Below are 24,035 nucleotides of genomic sequence, written 5' to 3'. Positions count from 1 at the left end.
TCGCTGCACAGGGGAGCTGGCGGTGGAATGATTTACTCAGGGATATTTCAGCATTAGTGCTACTTTCTTCCCTCCCGCCTCCCCCCCATTTCTCCTGGCCATTGAATTTTTACTCAGCATATTTAAAGGGATAGTGGGGAGCTACGAGGTGTCCCCGACAATAATTCTTTACAGAAGCAACAATGACACTCACCGGGTGACACTGGGAAAAACTGGCCACCAAAACTGAAATTACTTGTCAGTGGCATTTCTAAACCACAGCAAATCAGACCATGATGGACCTGTTCCGAATCCCATTCAAGTCAATAGAGATTTCCAAACTTAGGCCAATAGGTACAGGCACGGGCCACGTGTGACCCAGTGGTGTTCTTTACAACTGCACAGAACACTGGAGATCCACTCTAGGGAAGGACCCAGCTCTGAGTGGGGAGGAATTTAAGAAGTGACCTGGAAGGTCTTTTCCATCTGTAAATTCTTTTATTCTGGGATCTAGTGAACTCTCTATTCCCAGAACAGAGTCTCCCAGGCTGGGTGCTGGAGGAATTTATGTGGCTGTCTCCACTGGGTTTGCCCTGGGGGTCTCTTCATCTTCTCTGGGTTCTGCCTTCTCTTCAAAGGCCATCTGGAGTGCGACCTTGCTGGAGGTCCTGAATCTCCGATTCCTGCAGCACCCCACTAGAAAGTAAATGAATGGGTTGATGCTGCTGTTTGCAGAGGCCAGAATGTAACTTACTAGATTGGAACTGTACACATGACGAGAAAATTGAAAGATCTTGACACTCAAAGGGACAGCGAACAGGAGGAAGAAGAGGACGGTGAGCAAAATAACCACGTAGAGCTTCCCTGGCTGACGTCGCTGTGAGCTACATTGGACCTTGATGAACAGGGTCAGACTGGACAGAACCATGATGGGAGGGAATATCAGGACATTCAGAACACCGATGGGCACATGTGACATGACACAGCTTTCAAATGAAAGATCACAGAAAAAAGCCACTGATCCAGAGAGCAGTGTGGAGAGAGCCCAGACTAGGGCACATATTATGGTGGACAAGTGTTTTGGCCGACGGCATCGGTGCCAGATGGGGTAGAGGACGGACAGACACCTCTCAGTGCTGATGGCTGTCAGGAGATACAGGCTGCTGCTGTACATCATCAGAGCCAGTCCATGGCATAGGTGTAATATGAAAATAAAAACAGAAAATGGATCTGTCACCACAGAGGTTAAGATATGAACAACCGAGCAGAGGAGGAAGCAAGTGTCGACGATGGCCAGGTTAAGGATGTAGACGGTGAAGGGGGTCCTCTTCATGCAGAAGCCAAGAAACCAGAGGATGATCCCATTCCCCACCAACCTGATCAGGAAGATGAGCAGGGCCTCATAGAAGATGGTCACGGTAGGTGCATCCATCACTGTCCATCCAGTCTCGTTATATTTCGTTTTATTATCCAGGCCATACTCTGCTCGGGGCAGGGATGTTGTGCTCAGCTCAGCCATCATGAAACCTCTGCTGCATGATGCCGGTATCTCCCTCTTTCTCTCACACACACCTGTTCGCAGAGAACAGACAGAGGGGAATCAGTGACTCGGACATCCCTAGAGCCGTGTTTCATTGATCGTTTCAGCCCCTCCCCAGCCTCATGGCCTGGAACAGCAAGTTCCCAATAAGTGGGAGTGAGACATGTGCAGAGAGATAATGGCCTTGGGGGGCTGCTGGAGACAGCGAGAGACCTGGAGAAAGGCTGATGGGTGGGAAGCATCCTGGACAGACAGCAAGTGACAGAGACAGAATTAAACATGGGGTGAGCTGGACAGACAGACAAAGAGGGAGGAACAGAAATGGGATGGGATATTGGCCATGTATGGACAAGGAACAGCCCTGGGGATGGAGTGGGGGAAGTGGATAGTGGGGGAAGGAGAGAGAGACAGAGAATTATCATGTGTAATTAATGATGGCAAAGAGCACCAAATCCATTACCGTCCTTCCTCCCTGGGCCTGAACTGCGTGTTTACAGGAGCTGGGCTGAGCTGGATCTGCTTCAGAATCTCAGTGTCTCACAGTCACTAATTGCAATTCTCCAGATAGGATCATGGTGGGAAAATTTTCCAATTAATAATCTGTAATCCAGAGACGGAGAATTTCCCTGGCAGTCCCTGTGGAGCAACTGACACCCGGCTCCTGCCAAGTGTAGGCAGAGAAACGTCCTCCCTACCCTGCAGGGTGGGACATCAAGATCACAGCATCAGAAGGTCTCGTGCACACCACGTGGTTTGATAACATCGGGCAGTGACAGGGCTTTGCACATTGCCTCTGCTCTTCTTATCGGAAAGGAAATGATGTGTTCACAATTAAATTGCCTGAGATAGATGTTGTAGAAAGTTGATTTTACGTGGGGAGAGTCAAAAATTTCCCATCTCTATTCTTCTTTGTTGCTAAATTAGATATTTGTTCTCTGATTCTGTGATCTAGGGAAATCTCCATCCCCAGAACAGGTCTCCAAGGCTGGGTGCTGTAGGATTTATGTGTCTGTCTCCACTGGATCTGGTCTGTTAGTTTCTCCATCCTTTCTGAGATCTGCCTTCTCTTCCAAGACCCTCTGCACCTCGACAGAGCCTCTGAATTGCCGCTTCCTGTGGTTCCCAACTAGAAAGCAAATAGCCGGGTTGATGCTGCTGTTTGCAGAGGTCAGCATGTGGCATATCTCACTGCAACGATATATATTCTAATGAACGAGGAAGGCCTGGGCACTCAGGAGAACAGCACAAAGGAGGCAGAAGAGGACAGTGAGCAGGGTAAAGCTTTTCTGGCTGAGGTCGCCGAGTGCTACATTGGACTTTGAAGGACAGTGTCAGGCTGCACAGAACCATGAGGGAAGCAAAGATCAAGACATTCAGAACACGGGTGGATTTGAGTGTGTGGACCCTTATTTATTTATTTATTTTTCATTTGCAGCAACACAAAAAAAAAAATGGCACTGATCCAGTGAGCAGGCTGACGAGAGCCCAGAGCAGGGAGAGCTCTGTGTAGCCCGAAAGCGTGTCTCTTTCACCAACTGAAGTTGGTCCAGTAAAAGATATGATCTCATCCGCCTTGTCTCTTTATAGAACATGGACATGAGCCCCTTCTTACTGGTTTAAATGTTCTCCCGTTTCTCCAGTTACTGTATTTCTGTGACGATTCCTTCGTGTGGCATCCTGCCGGCTCCCACGTGGGGCATCGGCAGGGCTGGAATGTTTATTTCCACCGCGCAGACTTCTGCTGCTGGAGCTAACAGTCACTGATGGCAGTGCTGAGTTATCATTCTCTAGGTGGACCAGCAGGAAGGGGGCATGAGACGTGCACTTTGCCAGTGGTTTCACAGCAGTTGGCTGGCAGCAGAGGAATGGGGAGATTCATGAATCATGGGTTCCATTCCTGGCTCTGTGCTCCAGTGGGCACAGACTCTCCTGCCTCTGTCTGCTCCCTCAGGAAGTTGTCCCAGGCTCTTTATCCCGTTCTCTGTGCCCAGGCTCCCAGTCAGATCTCAGCCTTCTGCCCTGCCCCACTGGCTGCCATTTTCCCTCCACCTCGTTGTCGCAGTCTCTGTGCCCAGCCGGTGTCAGTCTTCCCCCTGAAACCCTAGCTCCTCATCCATCTTCTGTCCCCATGATCCCTGGCATCATGTCCCAGTCTCCACCACCCAGTCCTAGTCTCCTTCTGCAGCTCCTTGTCCCCATCTCTGGGCCCATCAATCCTAATCTTCACCCCGTCACCAAACTGGGCTCCATATTTCCGGCCCCATTGGCTTCCGGTACACCCCATCTCCACCGTTTCCCCCCACTCCAGCTCCCAGTTGTAGTCTGCTTGCCACCCAGTCCCAGACTCTCCCTTTCCATGCCCCTTGTCCCAACCTACTCCTTCTACTGCTCACCAGGTCTGGCTATTGTCTCCCCTGCATTTCAGTCAGGTTGCTTCCTCCTCCTCATTGCCTTGGTTCCAGCTTTGGGAGCACTGAGAGCACAAGTGAGACGGTCTCCCTGTTCTCAGTTCCGGTGCCCAGCACTGCAGCAGTTGGGAGGAACAATTGCAAGGAAAGTCCTGCTTGGTCTATGCAGTCCCAGGTTGGAGCACGTTCAGGCACTCTGTAGCGATGCTGCCCGCACACTCTGGTCACACGTCAGAGCTGGGAGGGGATGGAGCTTGTGTGAATTGAGATTTTTTTTAAAGGCTCATAGCTTGGCCAAATTTGAGCAGTTTTTCATGGGAACACTAAAAGGCACATCTCTGACACCAGGGCCAATCAGAGAAAGGAAACTTTAAATAAGTGAAAGGGTGAATGCCTTCTGCTGATGGTAGACTGGCACACTCCTCTTTAAATAAAAAGAAAAGAAGGGGGCTATCCTTCCTTCTACCTCTCCCTTCCCTCATTTCTTTATTCAGCATGTGCAAAGTGGTCACCATGTCTTTATCAAGAAGAGAAAGGTAGATCAAGAGTATTGTGTGTTTCAAGAGAATTGGAGAATTTCATTTTGTGAGCATGAATGTTCAAGGGGTCTATTATCCCCTTACTGACACTAGTGGGTCTTTTTGGTTGGCCATTTCTTGAGGGAGTAAGAGACGGACAGCCCCCAGGGCCAGTGGGGAGAGGCCAACGTGCCAGGTCAGCCTGATTGACAGGGAGGGCAGGCCAATGAGGGAGCCAGGAGGGCAGAGGGGATCCCATCCTTATTATGAGCTGGAGCTGCCGCCTGGGCAGAGAATGGGGCCAAGCTAAGGACAAAGCAGCCGGCGACTGGGAGGCCAGAAAAGAAGCCCAGCCCAGGGAGCTGAACTGAGCTGACCCACGGCAGCAGAACCAGAGGGGCCCGAGGAGCGTCCCAGAGAGCCGAGCGGAGCAGAGCCAAGAGGAGCCGCACTGAAGCAGAGCTTGGGCTGGGGTTGGGGCTGGGCCTGGAGCCATCTGGAGCCGGGTGTGGTGAGGGGCTGTGGAGAGCGAGGGGGACCATGGGCAGGGCCCAGCGCAGGGAGACGCCCCCAGCCAAGAGGCCTCACAGGCTGGACTGGGAGGGGGACCATGACCCCAACGGTGGGGCCAACGTTGGGGAGAAGGGCCCTGTACCTCTAGAGCCTGGGGGTGTGTGGCCACCACCAGAGCCAGTGTCTGACCCACGGCGTCCCTGCAGCACAGCCAGGGCCTGGGCAGGAGAACTGGGACATGTGAGAAACCGACTGTGAACGTCCCTCCCACCCCAGAGTTGCTGTATGTGGTGCCCACATGCCGGGGGGCTGCGTTGGATGTTTTCCTTTAACCTTTCTCGTCTTTTCTTTATCTTTTTTAATTGATTCCTGATCAATAAATTGTATTGCTTTGAGCCAAATGCATCGATCAGTGGGTCGGGGAAGCGTCCAGTGCAGAGAGGGTACCCTGGAGTGGGGACATTCTGGCCCCTGCCCTGAGTGACCACGACAAGGTTGGGGGTCGATTCCCCCAGGGATCCTGGGCCCAGCCTTGTTGGGGTTACAGGGACTCTGCCATGCAGGAGAGCGGAAGGGGAGCCCTCGAGGTCAGGCAGGCCTCTGGGTAGAGGCAGTGGGAGTGAGGAATCAGATCCTTTTGCTAGTCAGCTCCACCAGGGTAGTGTATGAGCCAGGAAAGTTCCACACAATAGCGGGACCATTCCCTTGCTTACAAGTGGAAGGTCCACATTCTTGCTTTGTCAGCAACATGTAGCTGTGCTAAACAAATACAACATTCAAAGATCCTATGAAGCAAACCATGGTGAGAAATATAAGAAGTACAAAGGAAAATTACCTGAAGATACATAAGGTGAATTAGCACAGGCACTGAAAAAGCAGCAACCAGTTTGCTAATGCTTATCACATAAGTGATGCTGCTTTTAAGGTGAGTCGTGATTGCCCATTAAACAGCTGTGTCATCAAAACCACTTTCTGAATGAATTTTTGAGGAACTGTATGCTAAAAGTAGCAGAAGAAGTGTGCCCAGATAAGCAGCAAGCTTTTACAATCACCAGCCAATCAAGAAATGCAGTTGCTGAAAGGCCAGTGATTTAGCTGAGAATTTGAACAGTCAACCGTGGGACAAAGCAAAGACCTTTGCTGCTTTTTTAGTTGTAATTGATGAAAGCAGAGATGCAAGTGATGTGTCTCAACTAGCCATGCCTATGTGTGGAATTGATGAGAATAAATGCAACAGAGGATCTTTTAGAATTGGTGCCAATGAGAGACCAATAACAGCACCTCTTCAGCAACTTGGTGGAAGCTCTGAACAAAGTGGATGGGGACTGGACAAGAACTGTGAGTCTGGCCTCAGACAGGGGCACCTCAATGATGGGCAAGAAAGCTGGAGTTTTGACAAAATTGAAGGCCAGTCATCAGGCCAGGATTTGTGCTCACATGGGGAAAATGGCCAGGCTGTCCCCTGACACAGGGTGCTAAAGGCTTTAAGAAGAACGGAGGCTGGTCTGCTTAAAGCCCTTTTCCTCCATTCCATGAAGGAGAGATCACTCAAGAGCCTGTATGAGGCAGAGGAAACTCTGCCTTCCTGTCTGGGCCCAAGTACTTCCCCCAGGACTCAGAAGGGAAGTGTTAGCTGGAAAGCGAGGGGCATTGCAGTTTCAAGTGTTGATTGGTTTGTAGGAGCTGTATTCTAATGTGCTTTGTGTGATTAAGTTTAAAAGAGCAGAAAGGTGTTAGACTGGGTAAAGTGTAAGTGTATTGACTACTTCATAACTGCTGCATGCCCTGAGAGCGTTAAACTATAACCCAAAGTTTGCACTTTTAGGGTGGGATTCTAGAACAGGGATGTGTCACTGTATCTCAGAGGTCAGCACTAGGGCTGGGGCCTAAGGAGGTGGGACCAAGGAGCCCAATTTCTGACAAGGGGCAGCCCCTGGCACTTAAGTGTCACCAGCTGCATCATGCTGCTGCATGACTGGTGTAGTTGATAATCACAGGGCCCTAGACTATTTCTGAGATAATACAATAGAATACCATACTGCAGCTGGTTAGAGAAGAAAGATTTTTTTCCCCAGATGATTGTGACAAATAAAATATTGTTTCTGAATAATTTTTCAATGGAAAGTTTTCAAGTTTTGAATGAAAAATTAAAAACCAAAATACTTGGATTCTGAAATGTCATCATCGTTGCTATTGGGAGTTGTACTTCAAGTGCCTCTAATTCCCATTTTCCTCCATAGACTGGGCTTCCAGACAGACTACATCTCCCATGATGCACCACAGTCTTCCCTCTTGGTGCGAGGAGGCAGTTCATCATGGTAGTCACATGGATGCAGTGCATTGCAAGAGATAGAGTTTAGCAGGATAGCCTGGCCCATAGAAGAGAATGGGATCATGAGGAAATCCAAACTACAATCCCCACAATGCATCACAGAGGATCAAAATATTGTAGTTTACACCTAAAATATTTCCATTTGGGGTATCTAGTTTTCTGACCAAAAAAATGAAAAATGAAAGGAAACTGGACCTTTTTTACAAAAAAAAATTGATTGAAATAAAAACCTAATTTATCAGCAGAAAAGAATAGAGATGGGAAAATTTTGACCCTCCTGCGATCCTTTATTTCTCTACATCATAGAAGTAGCTTTCTACAACATCTATCTCGGGCAGTTTAATCTTGGGCAAGCCATTTCCTTTCCGTTGAGGAGAGCAGGAGCCATGTGCATGTCGCTGCCCGATGTTATCAAACCAACCCGCGCGCATGAGACCTCCTCATGCTGTGATCTCGATGTCCCACCCTGCAGGGTGGGGAGGACATTTCTCTGCCTACACTGGGTATCAGCGCTGGGTGTCAGATGCTCCACAGGGATTGGCAGGAAAATTCTCCATCTCTGGATAACAGATTATTAATTGGAAAACTTTCCCACGAAGATCCTATCTGGAGAATTGCAGTTAGTGGCTGTGAGACACTGAGATTCAGAAGCGTATCCAGCCCATCCCAGCTCCTGTAAACACTCAGGTAAGACCCCCCGGAGAAAGGACGGTAAGAGACTGGTGCATAGATTCGGTGCTCTTTGCCACCATTAATTACATATAATTAATCTCTTTCTCTCTCACTCTCCACTTCCCCCACTCCATTCCCAGGGCAGTTCTGTGTCCATACATGGCCGACATCCCATACCATTTTTGTTCCTCCCTCCTTGTCTGTCTGTCCAGCTCACCCCCTGTGTTTAATTCTGTCTCTGTCACTTGCTGTCTGCCCAGGATGCTTTCCACCCCTCAGCCTTTCTCCAGGTCTCTCACTGTCCCCAGCACCCCCCCAAAGCCATTATCTCTCTGTAGATTTCTCACTCCCTTTCATTGGGATCTGACTGTTCCAGGCCATGAGGTTAGTGAGATGCTAGAATGATCGCTGAAACACAGAGCTGGGGAAGTCCGAGTCACTGATTCCCCTCTGTCTGCTCTGTGTTCACAGGTGTGTGTGAGAGAGGGGGAGAGAGAGAGAGAGAGAGACCAGCATCCCACAGCAGAGATTTCATGATGGCCAAGTTGAGCACAACCTCCCTGACCCCAACAGAGTTTGACCTAAATTACGAAGCCGAATATAACGAGACTGAATGCCTAGTGTACGATGAACCTCCAGTGACCATCTACAGCGTCATTCTGCTCATCTGCGTGTTCGGGCTGGTGGGGAACGGGATCGTCCTCTGGTTCCTCAGCTTCCAGATTAAGACGACCCCCTTCACCGTCTACATCCTCAACCTGGGCATCACAGACACTTGCTTCCTCCTCTGCACATTTACTTACATCATACCTCATATGGTGAAAGATTTATTTTGTGTGGATGAAACTTTTATTTTTATATTTCTCCTATTTAACCTCCTGTATCTGTTGATGTACAACAACAGCCTTTATCTCCTGACAGCCATCAGCACTGAGAGGTGTCTGTCCATCCTCTACCCCATCTGGCATAGATGCCGCCGACCAAGACACATGTCTGCCATGGTGTGTGCCCTGCTCTGGGCTCTCTCCATTCTGCTTGCTGGACCAGTGGCTTTCTTTTGTATTATTTTTAAAAATGAAATCTGTGTCATAACCGCCATACCCATCTGTGTTCTGAATGTCCTGATATTCACTCCCATCATGGTTCTGTCCAATCTGACCCTGTTCATCAAAGTCCGATGTAGCTCACAACGACAACAGCCAGGGAAGCTCTACATTGTTATTCTGCTCAGTGTCCTCTTCTTCCTCCTCTTTGCTGTTCCTATGAGTGTCGAGATGTTCCTTGTTTTTGATAACACATACAATTCCAGTGAGATATTTCACATGCTGTCCTCTGCAAACAGCAGCATCAACCCTTTCATTTACTTTCTAGTTGGAAGCTACAGGAAGCGGCGATTCAGAGGCTCTGTCAAGGACGCACTGCAGAACGTTTTTGTGGAGAAGGTAGATCCCAGAGAAGATGGAGAGACCACCAGAGTAGACCCAGTGGAGACATCCACTTAAATTCCTACACCACCCAGCCAGGGAATGGAGGTTTCACTAGATCCCTGTTACCAGATTTGCCCATCACCTGGAGGTATACTTATTTATTAGGGTTACCTTCCTAGAAGAGGTGTGTGATTTTATTAAAGTACTGCTTGTGTTACTTGTGTGTTTGTATGGCTACAAGTCTCCTCCCAATGGAGCTATCCTGTAGGACCTAAGGTTTTTAGGGCTGGGTTTCTCCAGCCTCAGATTTAAATAAACCGCCCACAGATACACACACACACATTCCAGATTAACTGAGTGGGTTTGAGCGGACCGGGCTATCAGCACTTTTAGCTGATCCCTTATATGTTCCTGAACTCAGCAGGCTGTGTGACACAGCACTTTTAGTGGCCACCCTTATATTTCCCTTTGCAACGCACCAGAATAGAGCACACTTCTGAGCAGGCTGTGTCCAAACAGCACTTTTTGGCTGCCCCCCTTATTTGCCCATGGACTTAATCAGGCTGGGTTAAACAGCACTTTTAGCCACCACTCTTATTTGCCCCTGGACTCCGTAGACTAGGCAGAGCAGCACTTTTTAGCTGTGCCCTTCGTATGCCCCTTTACACCACTATTGTTCTAGCTGTAACCCCCTTGTTGAGCAAATCCCATATGATTTTGGGCACTCCATGGATTTTTGGCTTAGGTAAAAGAAGCGTTTCTGCAGAGAAAGAAGAACACAACGGAATAAATGCAGTTTGGGAAGGGAGGGAGAGTGGGGGGGGGGGGGAAACCAGCTTGATTATAACAGTTATTTTATTGCCAGGTATATAACACTTACGATACTAACAATAATACCATACAAGAAGAGAAAAATAATTAAATGCTTACAATACTACACAATTTCCGTTGGGGTATTGGAGAAAGCTAGCTCGTTTGATTACAAAAGTAGGAAGTTATACCTGGACAAAGAAAGAGAGAGGAAGAGAGAGAGAGAGAGTGTGTGTTGGGGGAAGAAGGGTGGGGCGGTCTTACCACTCCGTGCAGCTCAGAGGTTCCCAGCAGACAGGCTGTTCAGCTTAGGGTCTGGAGCGCTTGAGACAGGCAGAGCCCCCAACATGATCAGTCAGGGAGAGGGGAAGTTTCAGTGGGACTGATGCAGCATTTGGGATCCAAGCATCAGAACAGAAGTTTGAACTTGGGTAGGGGTTTTTGTAGGCACCAGGTTTGTTTATGGGTAAACAAAGTATTCCAGAGTGGTTTTCTTTATGCTGGACAAAAGGAGCCGATTATTCCTGGCTAGGGCAGTTTTTCTTCGAGGGCACTCACAATGCAACCAGATTCAGTGTTTTACATATTAATAACTAGAATGGTCTGATAACTGCAGAGCTGGATGTGTACAGGTGTGAGTTCATTTACATCAAGAGCAGAGATCTTCCATCATGCAGTTCGTCCCTGCTTTGGCAATCCCAGAGTTCAGTGCGGTTCCTGCTTTACCAATCCCAGAGTTCAGTGCATGTTCCATCTTCGAAGTAGATGAGGCTTCTGTTTTTCATTTGATGTGCTAATTGAGATGCCTCCTTTTTACATCTTTGATGTAGATGAGTCATGGGGAGTTGTATCACCCTTGATGGGAGAGTTTTAGGTGTGTCCACTGCCTTTTTATACTGAGATGCGTTTATTTTCTGGTTTAAGCAGAGGCTGGGGGATATTCAAGTGATCCAGAGAGAGTCAGGGTTTTGTACCCTGGTTCCCCAAGAACACAGAGCTGCCAGGTCACAATCCCAGAATCAAAGAACTTAGAGATGGAAAAGACCTTCCAGGTCACTTGTTAAATTCCTCCCCACCCGGAGTCGGGGCCTTCCCTAGAGTGGATCTCCAGTGTTCTCTGCAGTTATAAAGAACAATGGGTCACGTGGGGCCCGATCCTACTCCCACTGGAATCAGAATGATTGTCAGGGACTCTTCATAGCCTCCCCACTTTCCATGTATAAAGGCTGAATAAAAATTCAGTGGCCAGGAGAAATGGTGGTGGTGGGGAATGATAGTAGCACTAACGCCGGAATATCCCTGAGTAAATCATTCCACAGCCAGCTCCCCTGTGCAGCGACACTCGCACGGAAAGCAGGGGATCGTTCCATGCAGCTCTGGACTCCCGCTGATCCCAGCTTCTCTTTGAATCATTCACCTTTATTTCAATGGAAATAATACAAACTAACTCGACTAATCAAACTTCAACTCATCTACTAATGTTGTGCTGCACAACGACCGAGGTGACTGCCTGGCGTTGCTCTCCAAATCCTCTTCCTCTGTATTCACCCTGGCGTTGATGATTTGGGGAATGTGTGACAATGTGGGGAATGTATTTACAGTTTATGAATTTGGTGTGAGGTGAACTCTCTGTATGTCTCTGTATCAAGCTGTGAACTTCATTTTGACAATAAAGCTGTTTTATTTGCCTTCCTGCTGTCTTTGTGGCTCCATCTTGGACTAAATTCCAAGGGTTGGTGGCTCAGGGATGCTACAGAAGGTTGTCTAACTTTGATGATCGTCCATTCAAATGGAAAACCCCTGGACACGGCGATGGCTGCTGACCAGGGCACACCCATTTTTCAAGTGTGAATTCAGTGGGGAAGTAACTTAGCAATAGATCACCCGGTGAGGGACTTTGAGCCCCTGATGAGACTGTCAGGGGTTCACCTGGCAAATGGGAAGGGAGGTTGTTTAAGAGAGGGTCCGTCACTGGCCATTTTATCAACACAGAGATGAAGGCACTGACTGCAGAAGAGAGACCGATTATCTGATTCAGAAGAGAAACTCTGTGCAGGGTTGGGGAACCAGGACCTCCTAAGTGACTCCAACCTTCATCCAAAGAATACACCAGCGTGGTGAGGAAACTGAGGCCAGGAAATGCTGTTACTAACCCGTTGCCCCAGGCTTCCCCTCCTTTAGCAAACAACACACACACCTTCCCCATGCCTCCGTACAGCAACATTTCTCTGTCAGCTGGAGAGCTGTGCACTGGTCAGGTCGTACTGTGCGGCAATGGAGAAGTGGCCAGCAGGTGTCACTGGGAGATCGAGGAAGACAGAAGAGCAGCAGGTGATGCTCTGGGCTTTGTAAGTCAGGGGATGCGCTCTGAGCTTGGAGTTCTTTCCATTGGACAGTGCTCTCCTGCCATCCCCAGGCACAATATCCACTGCCCCTAAACCACAGTGGCTGAAATCAGGCCCAGCAGTGCTGCACATTGAGGGGGCAGCCTGGCCACAGAGCTTGGGAAAACTTTGTTGAAATGTTTTTCCCTTGAGAAAAAGATGGCTTTCGGATCATTCCTTTGATATTTTTGTGGGTTCCCTTCAATAAACCCCAAACCCTGAAAACTGAACCCATCTCAGTTTTCAGTGAAACCTGAAAAAATTCTGGGAAAGGATTTTTGGGGAAAAAATAGGATTTTAAAAAAAATGGTGGAAGTTAAGATACACGGCTCAGGCAGAGCTGATTGAAAAATGGGTCAGATCAGGAGCCCAATCTTTTGGTGCCACGCTCCTGAGCCCCAAGGCCTGTGCAGACAGGGGTAACGCTCTAGGTTAAACTTGCCACTTTTTGACTTCTGCCAATCAAACCCAGCGTAGGGGAAAGATACACACACATGAAAAGTGGTTGAGTCTCAGACCATTCTGTTCTAGTCAGGGTCTTACACTGCGTCCATCACTGTGGTATCTGCTGAGTGCCTTTCTGGGGTACCATAAGCATGTGACTAGCATGGCTTCTGTTATCTGTCTCATAAGACAAAAGAAGGAGACTGACAATGAAACTGAAAGGTGGCAAATTCTAAACAGATAATGGGATATACACGTGCTACCAGACAGGAAAGGTCACAAGCCAAAGGGAGAGATTGATAAGGGCGGTGGAGTAGCTTTTCCAAGTGCAGGAAAGTGAAAAATACAGCATACGTGAGAAACAGACCACGTTCCCTGCCTCTTACATTGAAACAGAGACTTGCACCGGCACCTTGGGTGACCAGATGTCCCGATATTAGGGGCTTTGTCTTATATACACAATTATACCCCTTCCCTCCCCCCCCAAAAAGGCCCTTATTTTTCACACTTGCTGTCTAGTCACCTGAAGGAAAATAATTGTCTGCTTGACCATAGTTACTCCATCTTAGTTCTTTGAGTGTTCTGCACTCTGCTGAAATCATTCCCCTTCTCTTCCTCTCCCCATAGTGTTTAAACTTCTGCCAGGGTTAGAGAAAGAGCAAGGAGACAGCCAACTGCTTTTTAATTAGTCACACAGCCTTGAGAGATAGATCAGACAACTTTGATAGATAAGTAGAAATCTTCTGTTAACATGTTATCTGTTATGCATACCTTTAGAAATAGAAAAGTATAAACCAATAGCAATAGTAGTAATAATTTGAATATACCTATAAGCATCAAGAATCCATGCATATGAAATTTCTTTGTCTTGTTTGTATAAATATGCAAAAGAGCATGCCTTCGAGGTCTCACACTGACCACTTGCTGGGACGTGTTTGACCTCTGCAGAAATAAAGCCCAACTACCTGCGTGGATCTCTTTTCTATCAGGTGCAAAGTAAACAAACTTCATTTGGAATCTTTTTTTTCCAACACACCCTACCTGTACGTGCACCAGGTCAGTATTTCTGGGGCCTCCAGAGTGACTTGTGCTTATATGCAATAGAGGTGATGTGAAATCCAGCTGAGGAATGAGACATTCACAGAGGGAGAGGAAAAGCTTTTAAGAGAAATTCAACTGGTCTCCAAGAAGGCCCAAACATCTCACTTCCTTAAGATCCCAGGGCTGTATTCAGAGATCAGACTGTAGCAACGTCCATGGAACTTGCAGGGAGGAGCACAAATTGCAGGAAGGAAGCATTTGAAGGCGACACCAAGAAGGAGGCGCATGGGATAGCATGTGTGTTACATGGCTGGACTATTAGCTGCAGGTGCAGCACGTCTGCAAATAGTTCCTCAAGAGCCCATTTAATTGTAGAAATGTGGCGTCTTCACCTGGTATTGCCCAGCACGCCGTGCATGAAATGCAGACAAGTGGAGGCACCTGGTGTGTGTGTAGGACTGGATGATAGAGCCAACTCTACTTGATCCACTGCAGCCCAGGCCAGGTGAGCTCTGTGTGTGTGTGTGTGTGTGTGTGTGTGTGTGTGTATGTGTGTGTGTGTGCGTGCACACGCTGGAGGGTTAAAGCTGAGTGTCTGTTGCTTTGTTTAAAGACAGAGTAGCATCACCAAACTCAGTCTGTCAAAAATCAGGACACTGGTTTAGAAGTGCTGTGATTTTTACCTATTCCAAATGCTGGGCTCTTTGCACCATGTCCACACGCCCCAGGGATAGAAACTCATACATTTCCTGTATATTTATTTATTTATTATTTTAAAGTGATTCTCACACAGTCACATGACTCCAGAAGCTGGAACTTAGAAAAGACGCCAGATATCCCAAGATTCAAGGTAGCACTGGGAGAGTCACCAGTATTGGCATTGTGTGGTGCCACTGTCTGCTCTTCTCTTTGTTTGCAAAAAGAATCCCATGCAACTAAAATTTCTACCAAAACCCCCCATTGAACCAGGCAGCTTTAGATCTTCAGTCGAATGCTCACCGAGTGCGGTGCTTTTGTGCTGTTCCTCTCACACTTCTTCATTAATCTCTACACCCTGTTCTTTAGAGCCCAGCTGTCATGCTCTGCTGATGGCATGTGGCTCAGAGACCTTCTCAGTCCAGGATGCTATTAGCCAATACATCTATGTTAAGTGCAGCATACACCACATTAATAAGTATTATGTGCATGGTACTACTATAATACGCACAAACACAATCATGTGAATGTTGGAAAATTTTGTTAACCGACTGTATTATGCTCACCCCACAATTCTGTCACCCATGTCAAGTATCCCCCAGAACTTTGCAAAGCTGAAGTAGCTTTACGGCCCAGTACCTGGAATTCTAATATCTAAAACAAAGAGAAAGAAGGTACAAAACAAGTTAATGAACTAGGAGAAACTGGTGGGCTGAATTTTAGAAAGTTTTGTAACTTGTAAAATCATCTGATAAGTATTGCTAGCTGGAATACATTTCTTTGAAGCACACCTGTGTAAGATGAACATTCAGCCAAAATTTGCTTCCCAGAGGTTCATATGTCTGCTTTTCGTAGTGTACCTACTTGTTTTGTCTTTAAACAACAAATCTGGCTAAATTCAATTATTTGGTCTCTTGAACATTTTAAGAGAAACTGCGAGTAGTCATACAACCGGCTACACCTTTTAGTCAATAAAGGGGCAACAGGAGTGTGAAAAATAAAAATCAGGAAGTGATTAAAACAGAGCAAGAGCCTTTATTTTTCATGGATGAGCCCTTAGGAAGTCACACCAACTGTTTTTGGATGGAAAGGAAATTTTGGGAAGAAAATTACCACTTTTCCACCTTCTGGGAGTTTTCGTTATCCAAATAAAAGTCATCATTCAATGACAACCCAAAACAGTCTGAAAATTTTGGGTGGAAAAAGAAATGAGGAAAGAGTTTCCAAAAACGTAATGGAAATGAAAATGTATTTTCCAGCCAGCTCTACCTAAGCCATGTGTCAGTGTAGGAGCAGGAATGGTGAGGGGTCAGAGCTTTGAGTCCCATTGCCTGTGTGGAGGGGCCCTGTGAGCTCAGCCTTCTGCTGCCTGGAGAAAGGAACAAAAAATGTGGTTCCATCTTGCAAGCAGGCTGCAGGAAGGGGAAGTATAAAATATTCAGAGACAATGAGAAGGAAACTCCCGACTCCTTGCCCTTTCCCCTCATCCAGCCCCTCTGTGAGGGGCTCACTTCTTCCCGCTCTTCCAGATGCATGTCTTTATAAGATGGGAAAGGGCTGGCTTGCAAAGTGTGGTTCCGTAGTGTAGTAGTTACTATGTCTGCTATGTGCTCAAACGGTCCTGGCTTTGCGCCCTGGCAGATCTGTGCTGAAGTGACAATTTTTAATATCAAGACAAACTAAAAATCACAGTTATCTTTATTTTAAAAAATCTTGTGGTTTGTTTTGGGAAATCTCGTGATTTTTGATCATTGAGGATGGCAGTACTGCAGACTCCCTGTCTTTTACCCCTTCCCTGAAATGGGACCTCATGGCTCAGTTGCCTATGCCCACAGGACCAGTGCTGACCTCCAGTAGCTCAGTCAGACCCTTTCCAAGAGCTCCAATCTACATGCTTTCCAGTTCACCCCTTCTGGGACACGGGAGACCGAAACGCACAGACACATGGGCTTTGCAAAGGGTTCAGAAAACCAATTGCTCTTTACCTTAGCTAACACGAGACATATACAGATCGAGACAAAACAATAACACGCCTGTTTGCATTTCCTGCATTCGTTTCCTCACTACTCTGAAGCATTCTTTGGGCTCAGATCAAAGTCCTTTAAGGTACCCGGGATCCGCCTCCCCGGCAGCACATGGCTTCTCATGCAAATCATGGAGTCTCTCTCTGTCCTCTTCACTCAGTGTTTTCTACTCTCTCTCAAATGTCCAGTGAAACACCCATTCTTTTCTAACTTCCTGTCCCCTTGGCCAGGTGATCTAAGTCCTCCAACAGGTAATCTATTGCTTAGTTACCTACCTCTCCTCAGAGTTCAGACTAGAAAAACAAGTTGGCCCAGGAAAGCAGCCATCTCTTTGTCCAAAGGTACTCCATTTGAATGGACAATCATTCAAGTTTAACAACCTTACACGGTGGCACCAGCCCTTGGAATTTAAGACCTATGTGGAAGTAAAAAGACAGCAGGGCGACAAAAACCAGCCTTATAATCAAAATGGAGTTTGTAGCGTGATAAACTTGATCATCACACATAAGATTCCCCCAAATTTGACATGTGGCAACCCAAGGATGAGGAACAGTATTTAGACAGATCAATCCCAGGCACTTACCATGGTGAGCACAGAAGCCAGGTATTATTAGTTGTTGAAGTTTAAATATATTGCTGACTGGATAGTAATTTTGCATTGTGCCCATTGGGCCAGTGGTGAATGGTTCAAATATCATCTGGGACCAGCGAGAATCAAGTGCTGCCCGGAACCATCCCTTCATTCCATGCAAGTGTCTCCATGCAGGGGAGCTGGCTATGGAATGATTTACGCAGGGACATTCCTGCATTACTGGTACTATTATTTCCACCACCACCGTTTCTCTTAGCCACTGTATTTTTATGCGATGGGAAAGTCTCGAGGCTGCAAGGAGTGCCGGGCAGTATTTCTTTACCGAAGACAAGTAACACTCACCATGTGACATCAGAGAAACTTGACTCCAAAACTCTAATTACTTGTCCATGGCATTTCCAAAGCAAAGTGAATGAGACCATTATAGACCCATTTCTGCTCCCATTGAAGTCAATAGGACTGTTCCCACTGATGCAAATGGAGCAGGAGCAGGCCCCATGTGAGCCATTTGTGTTCCTTACAACGGCACAGAGCCGTGGGGATCCGCTCTAGGGAAGGGGCATGCTCAGGGTTGTGCAGAATTAGTGAGTGGCCTACAGGGTCCTTTCCATCATTGTGTTTTTTGATTCTGTGATCTAAGGAAATCTCCAGCCCCAGAACAGGGTCTCCCAGGTTGGATGCTGTATGGATTTAAGTGGCCGTCTCCTTTGAGTCTGCTCTGCAGGTCTCTCCAGCCTCTCTGGGATCTGCCTTCTCTTCAACAACCATCTGCAGCGCGGCCTTTACAGATCCCCTGAATCGTTGCTTCCTGTAGCCCGCGAGTCCCAACTCGGAAGTAAATAACCGAGTTCATGCTGCTGTTTGCAGAGGCCAGCATGTAAGATATTGCACACGTTACACGAAAAGAGAAAAATGTGGACACTGAGGGGGACAGCACAAAGGAGGACAAAGAGGCCAGTGAGCAGGAGAACAGCATAGAGCTTCTCTGGCTGACATCACTGGGCTACATCGGACATTGAGGAACAGGGTTAGACTGGACAGAACCACGAGGGGAGCAAATAGCAGGAAATTCACAACGCCGACTGGTACGTGGGCTATGACACAGATTTCATTTGCAAAATGAGCACACAAAAAAGCCATGGATCCAGAGAGCAGCGTGGAGAGAGCCCAGGTCACATATTATGGCGAACAAGCGTCTTAGCCAACAGCATCGGTACCAGATGGGGTAGAGGATGGACAGACACCTCTCAGTGCTGATGGCTGTCAAGAGATAGAGGCTGGAGCTGTATGAGAAGGGAACAAGCACACAAAGTAGAAAGGTGAAGGAAATAAAACTGGCATGCCAACAAAATAAATATTCTACCATAGAAATTATGAGATTTAAATCTGAGCAGAGGACGAAGCAAGCCTTGGCAACGACCAGGTTGAGGATATAGAGGGTGAATAGGTGCCTCTTAATGCAGAAGCTGAGGAACCGAGGACAGTCCCGTTCCCCACCAGCCCGAACAGGCAGATGAGCAGAATGACACAGTAGACGGACACGGGAGGTGCATCATACATTGGCCATCCAGGCTCGTTATATTTCGTTTTATAATCCAGGCCAAACTTTGTTGGGGGCATGGACATCGTGCTCAGCTCAGCCATCATGAAACCTCTGCTGTGGGATGCCGGTCTCTCCCTCTCCCCCTCTCTGACACACACCTGTTCGCAGGGAGCAGACAGAGGGGAATCAGTGACTCGGACATCCACAGTGCCGTGTTTCATTGATCGTTCCAGCCTCATCCCAGCCTCTTTGCTTGGAACAGCCAGATCCCAATGAGTGGGAGTGAGACATGTGCAGAGACATAATGGCCATGGGGGAAGCTAAGGAGAGACTGATGGGAGGGGGGAGACCAGCCAAGAGAGAGAGAGATGAGAGGGGCTATAGGCCATGTATGGACAGGGAACGGCACTGGGGACACATGTGGCGGGGGATGTGAATAGCAAAAGAGAGAACAATTGTGTCTGGTGAACGGTGGCAAAGAGCACAGGATCCATCCAGCAGTTGCTTACCTTCCTTCCTCCAAAACCCCAAGGTCTGAACCGAGCTTTTACTGGAGCCGGATTGGAACGGACTCACTTCAGAATCCCAGTGTCACACTGTCATTAATTGCGATTCTCCCCATATGATCATCACAGGAAAGTTTTCCAAGTAATAATCTGTTACCCAGAAGCAGAGAATTCCCCTGCCAGTCCCTGTGCAGCATCTGACATCCTGTGCCTGCCAGAGAAATGTCTTCCCCCCGCAGGGCAGGGCAGGACACAGCGATCACCGGATCAGGGGTTCTCATGAGCACTGGACGGTTTGATAACATTAAGCTATAAACGTACAGAGATGTCCTCTACAGATTAAGTCTCATGGGACTGATATCATAGAAAACCACACTTGTTGTTTAAAGGCTCATGGTGCAAGTCGGCTGTAACCCGACTCTGTTAATTAGCATGGAAATGAGCTCCTTCTTAATGGTTACAATTTTCCAATTAACTCATTTCTGTGACAATTCCTTCCTGTATCACCATATTGATTCCCACATGGGTCATCAGCAGGGCTGGAATCTTTAGACCCATCGTACAGCCTTCTGCCGCTGAAGCTAATGGAGTTACTGATAGCAGTAGTAGGCTGTCATCCTCTATGTGGCCCAGCTGTAGAGGGAGATGAGACATGCACTCTGCCAGTGTGTGTTTCAGTACTATTGGCCAAGAGAGAAGAAAAGTCAGACTCAGGAATCGTGGCTTCCATTCCAGGCTCTGGAGGGGAGTGTGCTCTAGTGCGCATACAGACTGCTGCCCCGTCCTCTCTGTCTTGCTCATGTCCCAGTCATCCCCCCAGCACCCTGCCTTACTCTCCTTGCCCACCCAGTCTCCTCACTCCAGGCTCCTTGTCCCAATGTAATCCATTCCCCCACACCTCCGAGGTCTAGCTCTTGTCTTTCCTACATTTCAGTCTGGCTCTTTCCTCCTCCTCTTCACTGCCTGCATGCCAGCTAAGAGGGAGCATTGACAACTCAAGTGAGACGGTCTTTCTGGTGCACTGCAGCAGCTGGGAGGAACAATTGCAGGGAAAGGCCTGCTTGGTCCCTGCCAGTCGCAGGTTGGCGCACGCTCAGGCACTCTGTGGGGTGGGTGTACATGCAGTCTGGTCGCACACAGAAGCTGGGAGGGGATGGAGCATTTGCAAATTGAGATTTTTAAAATGCTCATAGCTTGGCTAAATGTGGGTGATTTTTCCTGGAAACACTAAAAGGCCCATCCCCGATACTCGAGTAACCCCCGCCCCCACTGCTCCAGGCCAAATGTCAAGTCTCTGCTCCAAAGCATGAGGGTGCTAGAGCATGGATTGGAATGATCTTTAACTAACAGACTTATAAGACAATAGAGTAGAAAGACAATAGCCTCTGACTCTCCTTCCATCATTTAGGACAGCACTGGTATAGACTTGACTAGTCAACCCACAGCAAAGCGACTGTGACAAAATGTTTCTTCATGTTGGCCCACCCAGCCCTGGCAAAGCTCCCCTGGCTGGACACTCAACAGGCTGCTGGGTTTGGGTCACACCACACTGGATCCTTGCACTCTAAAGCGCCCCTCAGTCTGTGTAGGCTGAAGCAGTTCTCTCCCCTTGGCCTCTCTGGCACATTTCCTGGGCCCAGGCTATTGTTCTGTTAGCCCGTCACAGAAATGGGACCAGATGGCCCAGCTGCCCTCACCCCAGGACCAGTGCAGACCACCCAGTAACTTACACCCGTCCCTTTCCTAGATCTCCACACTGTGAGCACTTGGATTTACAGGTCACCCCTTCAGGGGGACGTGATAGTGAAGCAAACAGGTAAACGCGCTTTGCAAAGAGGTTTCAAACCAATCACTGTTTACTGTAGCTAGTGCAAGAAACATACATATGTAGACAAAGCAATAAGACATCTAGGCACATTTCCAAGCCTCAGTTTCCTCACCATGCTGGTGTATTCTTTGGCTGAAGGTCAGAGTCTCTTAGGATGTCCTGGTTCCCCAACCCTGCACACAGTTTCTCTTCTGAATCAGATAATCTCACTCTCTTTTGCAGTCAGTGCCTTCATCTCTGTGTCGCTAAAATGGCCAGTGATGGACCCTCTCTTTTACAACCTCCCTCCCCTTTCCTGCTGAACCCCTGACAGTCTCATCAGGTGCCCAAAATCCTTCACCAGGTGATTCGTTGCTTAGTTACCTCCCCACCGAATTGACACTTGAAAATTGGGTGTGCCCTGGTCAGCAGCCATCACCGTGTCCAGGGGTTTTCCATTTGAATGGACGATCATCAAAGTTAGACGACCTTCTGTAGTATCCCTGAGCCATCAACGATCCCCTGCCTTCCGTGGGGGTGTCGCTGCACAGGGGAGCTGGCGGTGGAATGATTTACTCAGGGATAGTCCAGCATTAGTGCTACTTTCTTCCCTCCCACCTCTCCCCCATTTCCCCTGGCCATTGAATTTTTACTCAGCATATTTACAGGGAAAGTGGGGAGCTACGAGGTGTCCCTGACAGTAATTCTTTACAGAAGCAACAATGACACTCACCGGGTGACACTGGGATAAACTGGCCACCAAAACTGAAATTACTTGTCAGTGGCATTTCTAAAACGCAGCCAATCAGACCATGATGGACCTGTTCCGAATTCCATTCAAGTCAATAGGGCTTTCCAAAGGTAGGCCAATGGGAGCAGGCGCAGGCCCCGTGTGACCCAGTGGTGTTCTTTACAACTGCACAGAACACTGGGGATCCACTCTAGGGAAGGACCCGGCTCTCAGTGGGGAGGAATTTAACAAGTGACCTGCAAGGTCTTTTCCATCTCTAAGTTCTTTTATTCTGGGATCTAGTGAACTCTCTATGCCCAGAACAGAGTCTCCCAAGCTGGGTGCTGTAGTAATTTAAGTGGCTGTCTCCACTGGGTTTGCCCTGGGGGCCTCTTCATCTTCTCTGGATTCTGCCTTCTCCTCAAAGGCCATCTGGAGTGCGACCTTGCTGGAGGTCCTGATTTGCCGCTTCCTGCAGCACCCCACTAGAAAGTAAATGAATGGGTTGATGCTGCTGTTTGCAGAGGCCAGAATGTAACTGACTGTACTGAAACTGTCTACGTGATGAGAAAAGAGGAAGATCTGGACACTCTCAGGGACAGTGAACAGGAGGAAGAAGAGGACGGTGAGCAAGATTACCACGTAGAGCTTCCCTGGCTGACGTCGCTGTGAGCTACATTGGACCTTGATGAACAGGGTCAGACTGGACAGAACCATGATGGAAGGGAATATCAGGAAATTCAGAATGCCGATGGGCACATGTAACATGAAACAGATTTAGATGAAAGAGCACACAAAAAAGCCATTGATTCAGAGAGCAGCGTGGAGAGAGCCCAGACCAGGGCACATATTATGGTGGACAAGTGTCTTGGCCGACGGCATCGGTGCCAGATGGGGTAGAGGACGGACAGACACCCCTCAGTGCTGATGGCTGTCAGGAGATACAGGCTGCTGCTGTACATCAACATAGCCAGTATATGGCATAGGTATGATATGAAAATAAACACTTCAGTCACAGAAAATGGATCTGTCACCATATAAGTTATGATATAAACAACCGAGCAGAGGAGGAAGCAAGTGTCAGCGATGGCCAGGTTGAGGATGTAGACGGTGAAGGGGTTCCTCTTCATGCGGAATCCAAGAAACCAGAGAATGAAACCATTCCCCACCAGCCCGAACAGAGAGATGAGCAGAATGACGCAGAAGATGGTCACAGGAGGTGCATCGATCACTGTCGATGCAGTCTCATTATATTTCGTTTTATTATCCAGGCCTGTTGGGAACAGGGATGTTGTGCTCAGCTCAGCCATCATGAAACCTCTGCTGTGGGATGCCGGTCTCTTCCTCTGCCCCTCTCTCACACACACACCTGTTCGCAGAGAACAGACAGAGGGGAATCAGTGACTCGGACATCCCTAGAGCCGTGTTTCGTTGATCGTCCCAGCCACTGCCCAGCCTCATGGCCTGGAACAGCCAGATCCCAATGAGTGGGAGTGAGAAATATACAGAGAGATAATGGCTTTGGGGGGTGCTGAGGACTGCGAGAGACCTGGAGAAAGGCTGATGGGTGGGAAGCATCCTGGACTGACTCCAAGTGACGGAGACAGAATTAAACACAGGGGGTGAGCTGGACAGACAGACAAAGAGGGAGAAACAGAAATGGGATGGAATATTGGCCATGTATGGACAAGGTACAGCCCTGGGGATGGAGTGGGGGAAGTGGACAGTGGGGGAGGGAAAGAGAGAGAGAGAATAATCATGTGTAATTAATGGTGGCAAAGAGCACCAAATCCATTACCATCTTTTCTCCCTGGGCCTGAACCGAGTGTTTACAGGAGTCGGGCTGGGCTGGATCCGCTTCATAATCTCAGTGTCTCACAGTCACTAATTGCAATTCTCCAGATAGGATCATGGTGAGAAAGTTTTCCAATTAATAATCTGTTATCCAGAGATGGAGAATTTTTCTGCCAGTCCCTGTGGAGCATCTGACACTCAGTGCCTGCCAAGTGTAAGCAGAGAAATGTCCTCCCCACTCTGCAGGGTGGGACATCAAGATCACAGCATCAGGA

General features: G+C 48.1%; 2 protein-coding genes and 1 pseudogene across 2 annotated transcripts; 1 reads left to right on the top strand and 2 right to left on the bottom strand.

Annotated features, from left to right (window-relative positions):
• Positions 1-544: 544 nt before the first annotated feature.
• LOC137142621 (uncharacterized) lies at positions 545-23,279 on the bottom strand. The gene is given in 4 exon segments (XM_067532015.1): positions 545-1,551; positions 21,970-22,057; positions 22,348-22,742; positions 22,745-23,279. Coding segments are annotated over 4 exon segments (2,025 nt in total).
• On the bottom strand, positions 2,521-19,075 carry LOC137142584 (mas-related G-protein coupled receptor member H-like; annotated as a pseudogene).
• On the top strand, positions 8,463-9,464 carry LOC137142583 (mas-related G-protein coupled receptor member H-like). Its single transcript, XM_067531986.1, has one exon. The coding sequence runs from the start codon at positions 8,496-8,498 to the stop codon at positions 9,462-9,464; it is 969 nt and encodes a 322-aa protein (XP_067388087.1). The 5' UTR covers positions 8,463-8,495.
• Positions 23,280-24,035: the final 756 nt, after the last annotated feature.

This window comes from Emydura macquarii, unplaced genomic scaffold (assembly GCF_026122565.2).
Source record: "Emydura macquarii macquarii isolate MOO-44397 ecotype Brisbane River unplaced genomic scaffold, CSIRO-AGI_Emac_v2 contig_3235, whole genome shotgun sequence".
In the NCBI taxonomy this organism is placed as follows: domain Eukaryota; kingdom Metazoa; phylum Chordata; order Testudines; family Chelidae; genus Emydura; species Emydura macquarii.
The sequence above is the reverse complement of the archived record's forward strand: the minus strand, read 5'-3'. Positions and strand labels throughout refer to the sequence as shown.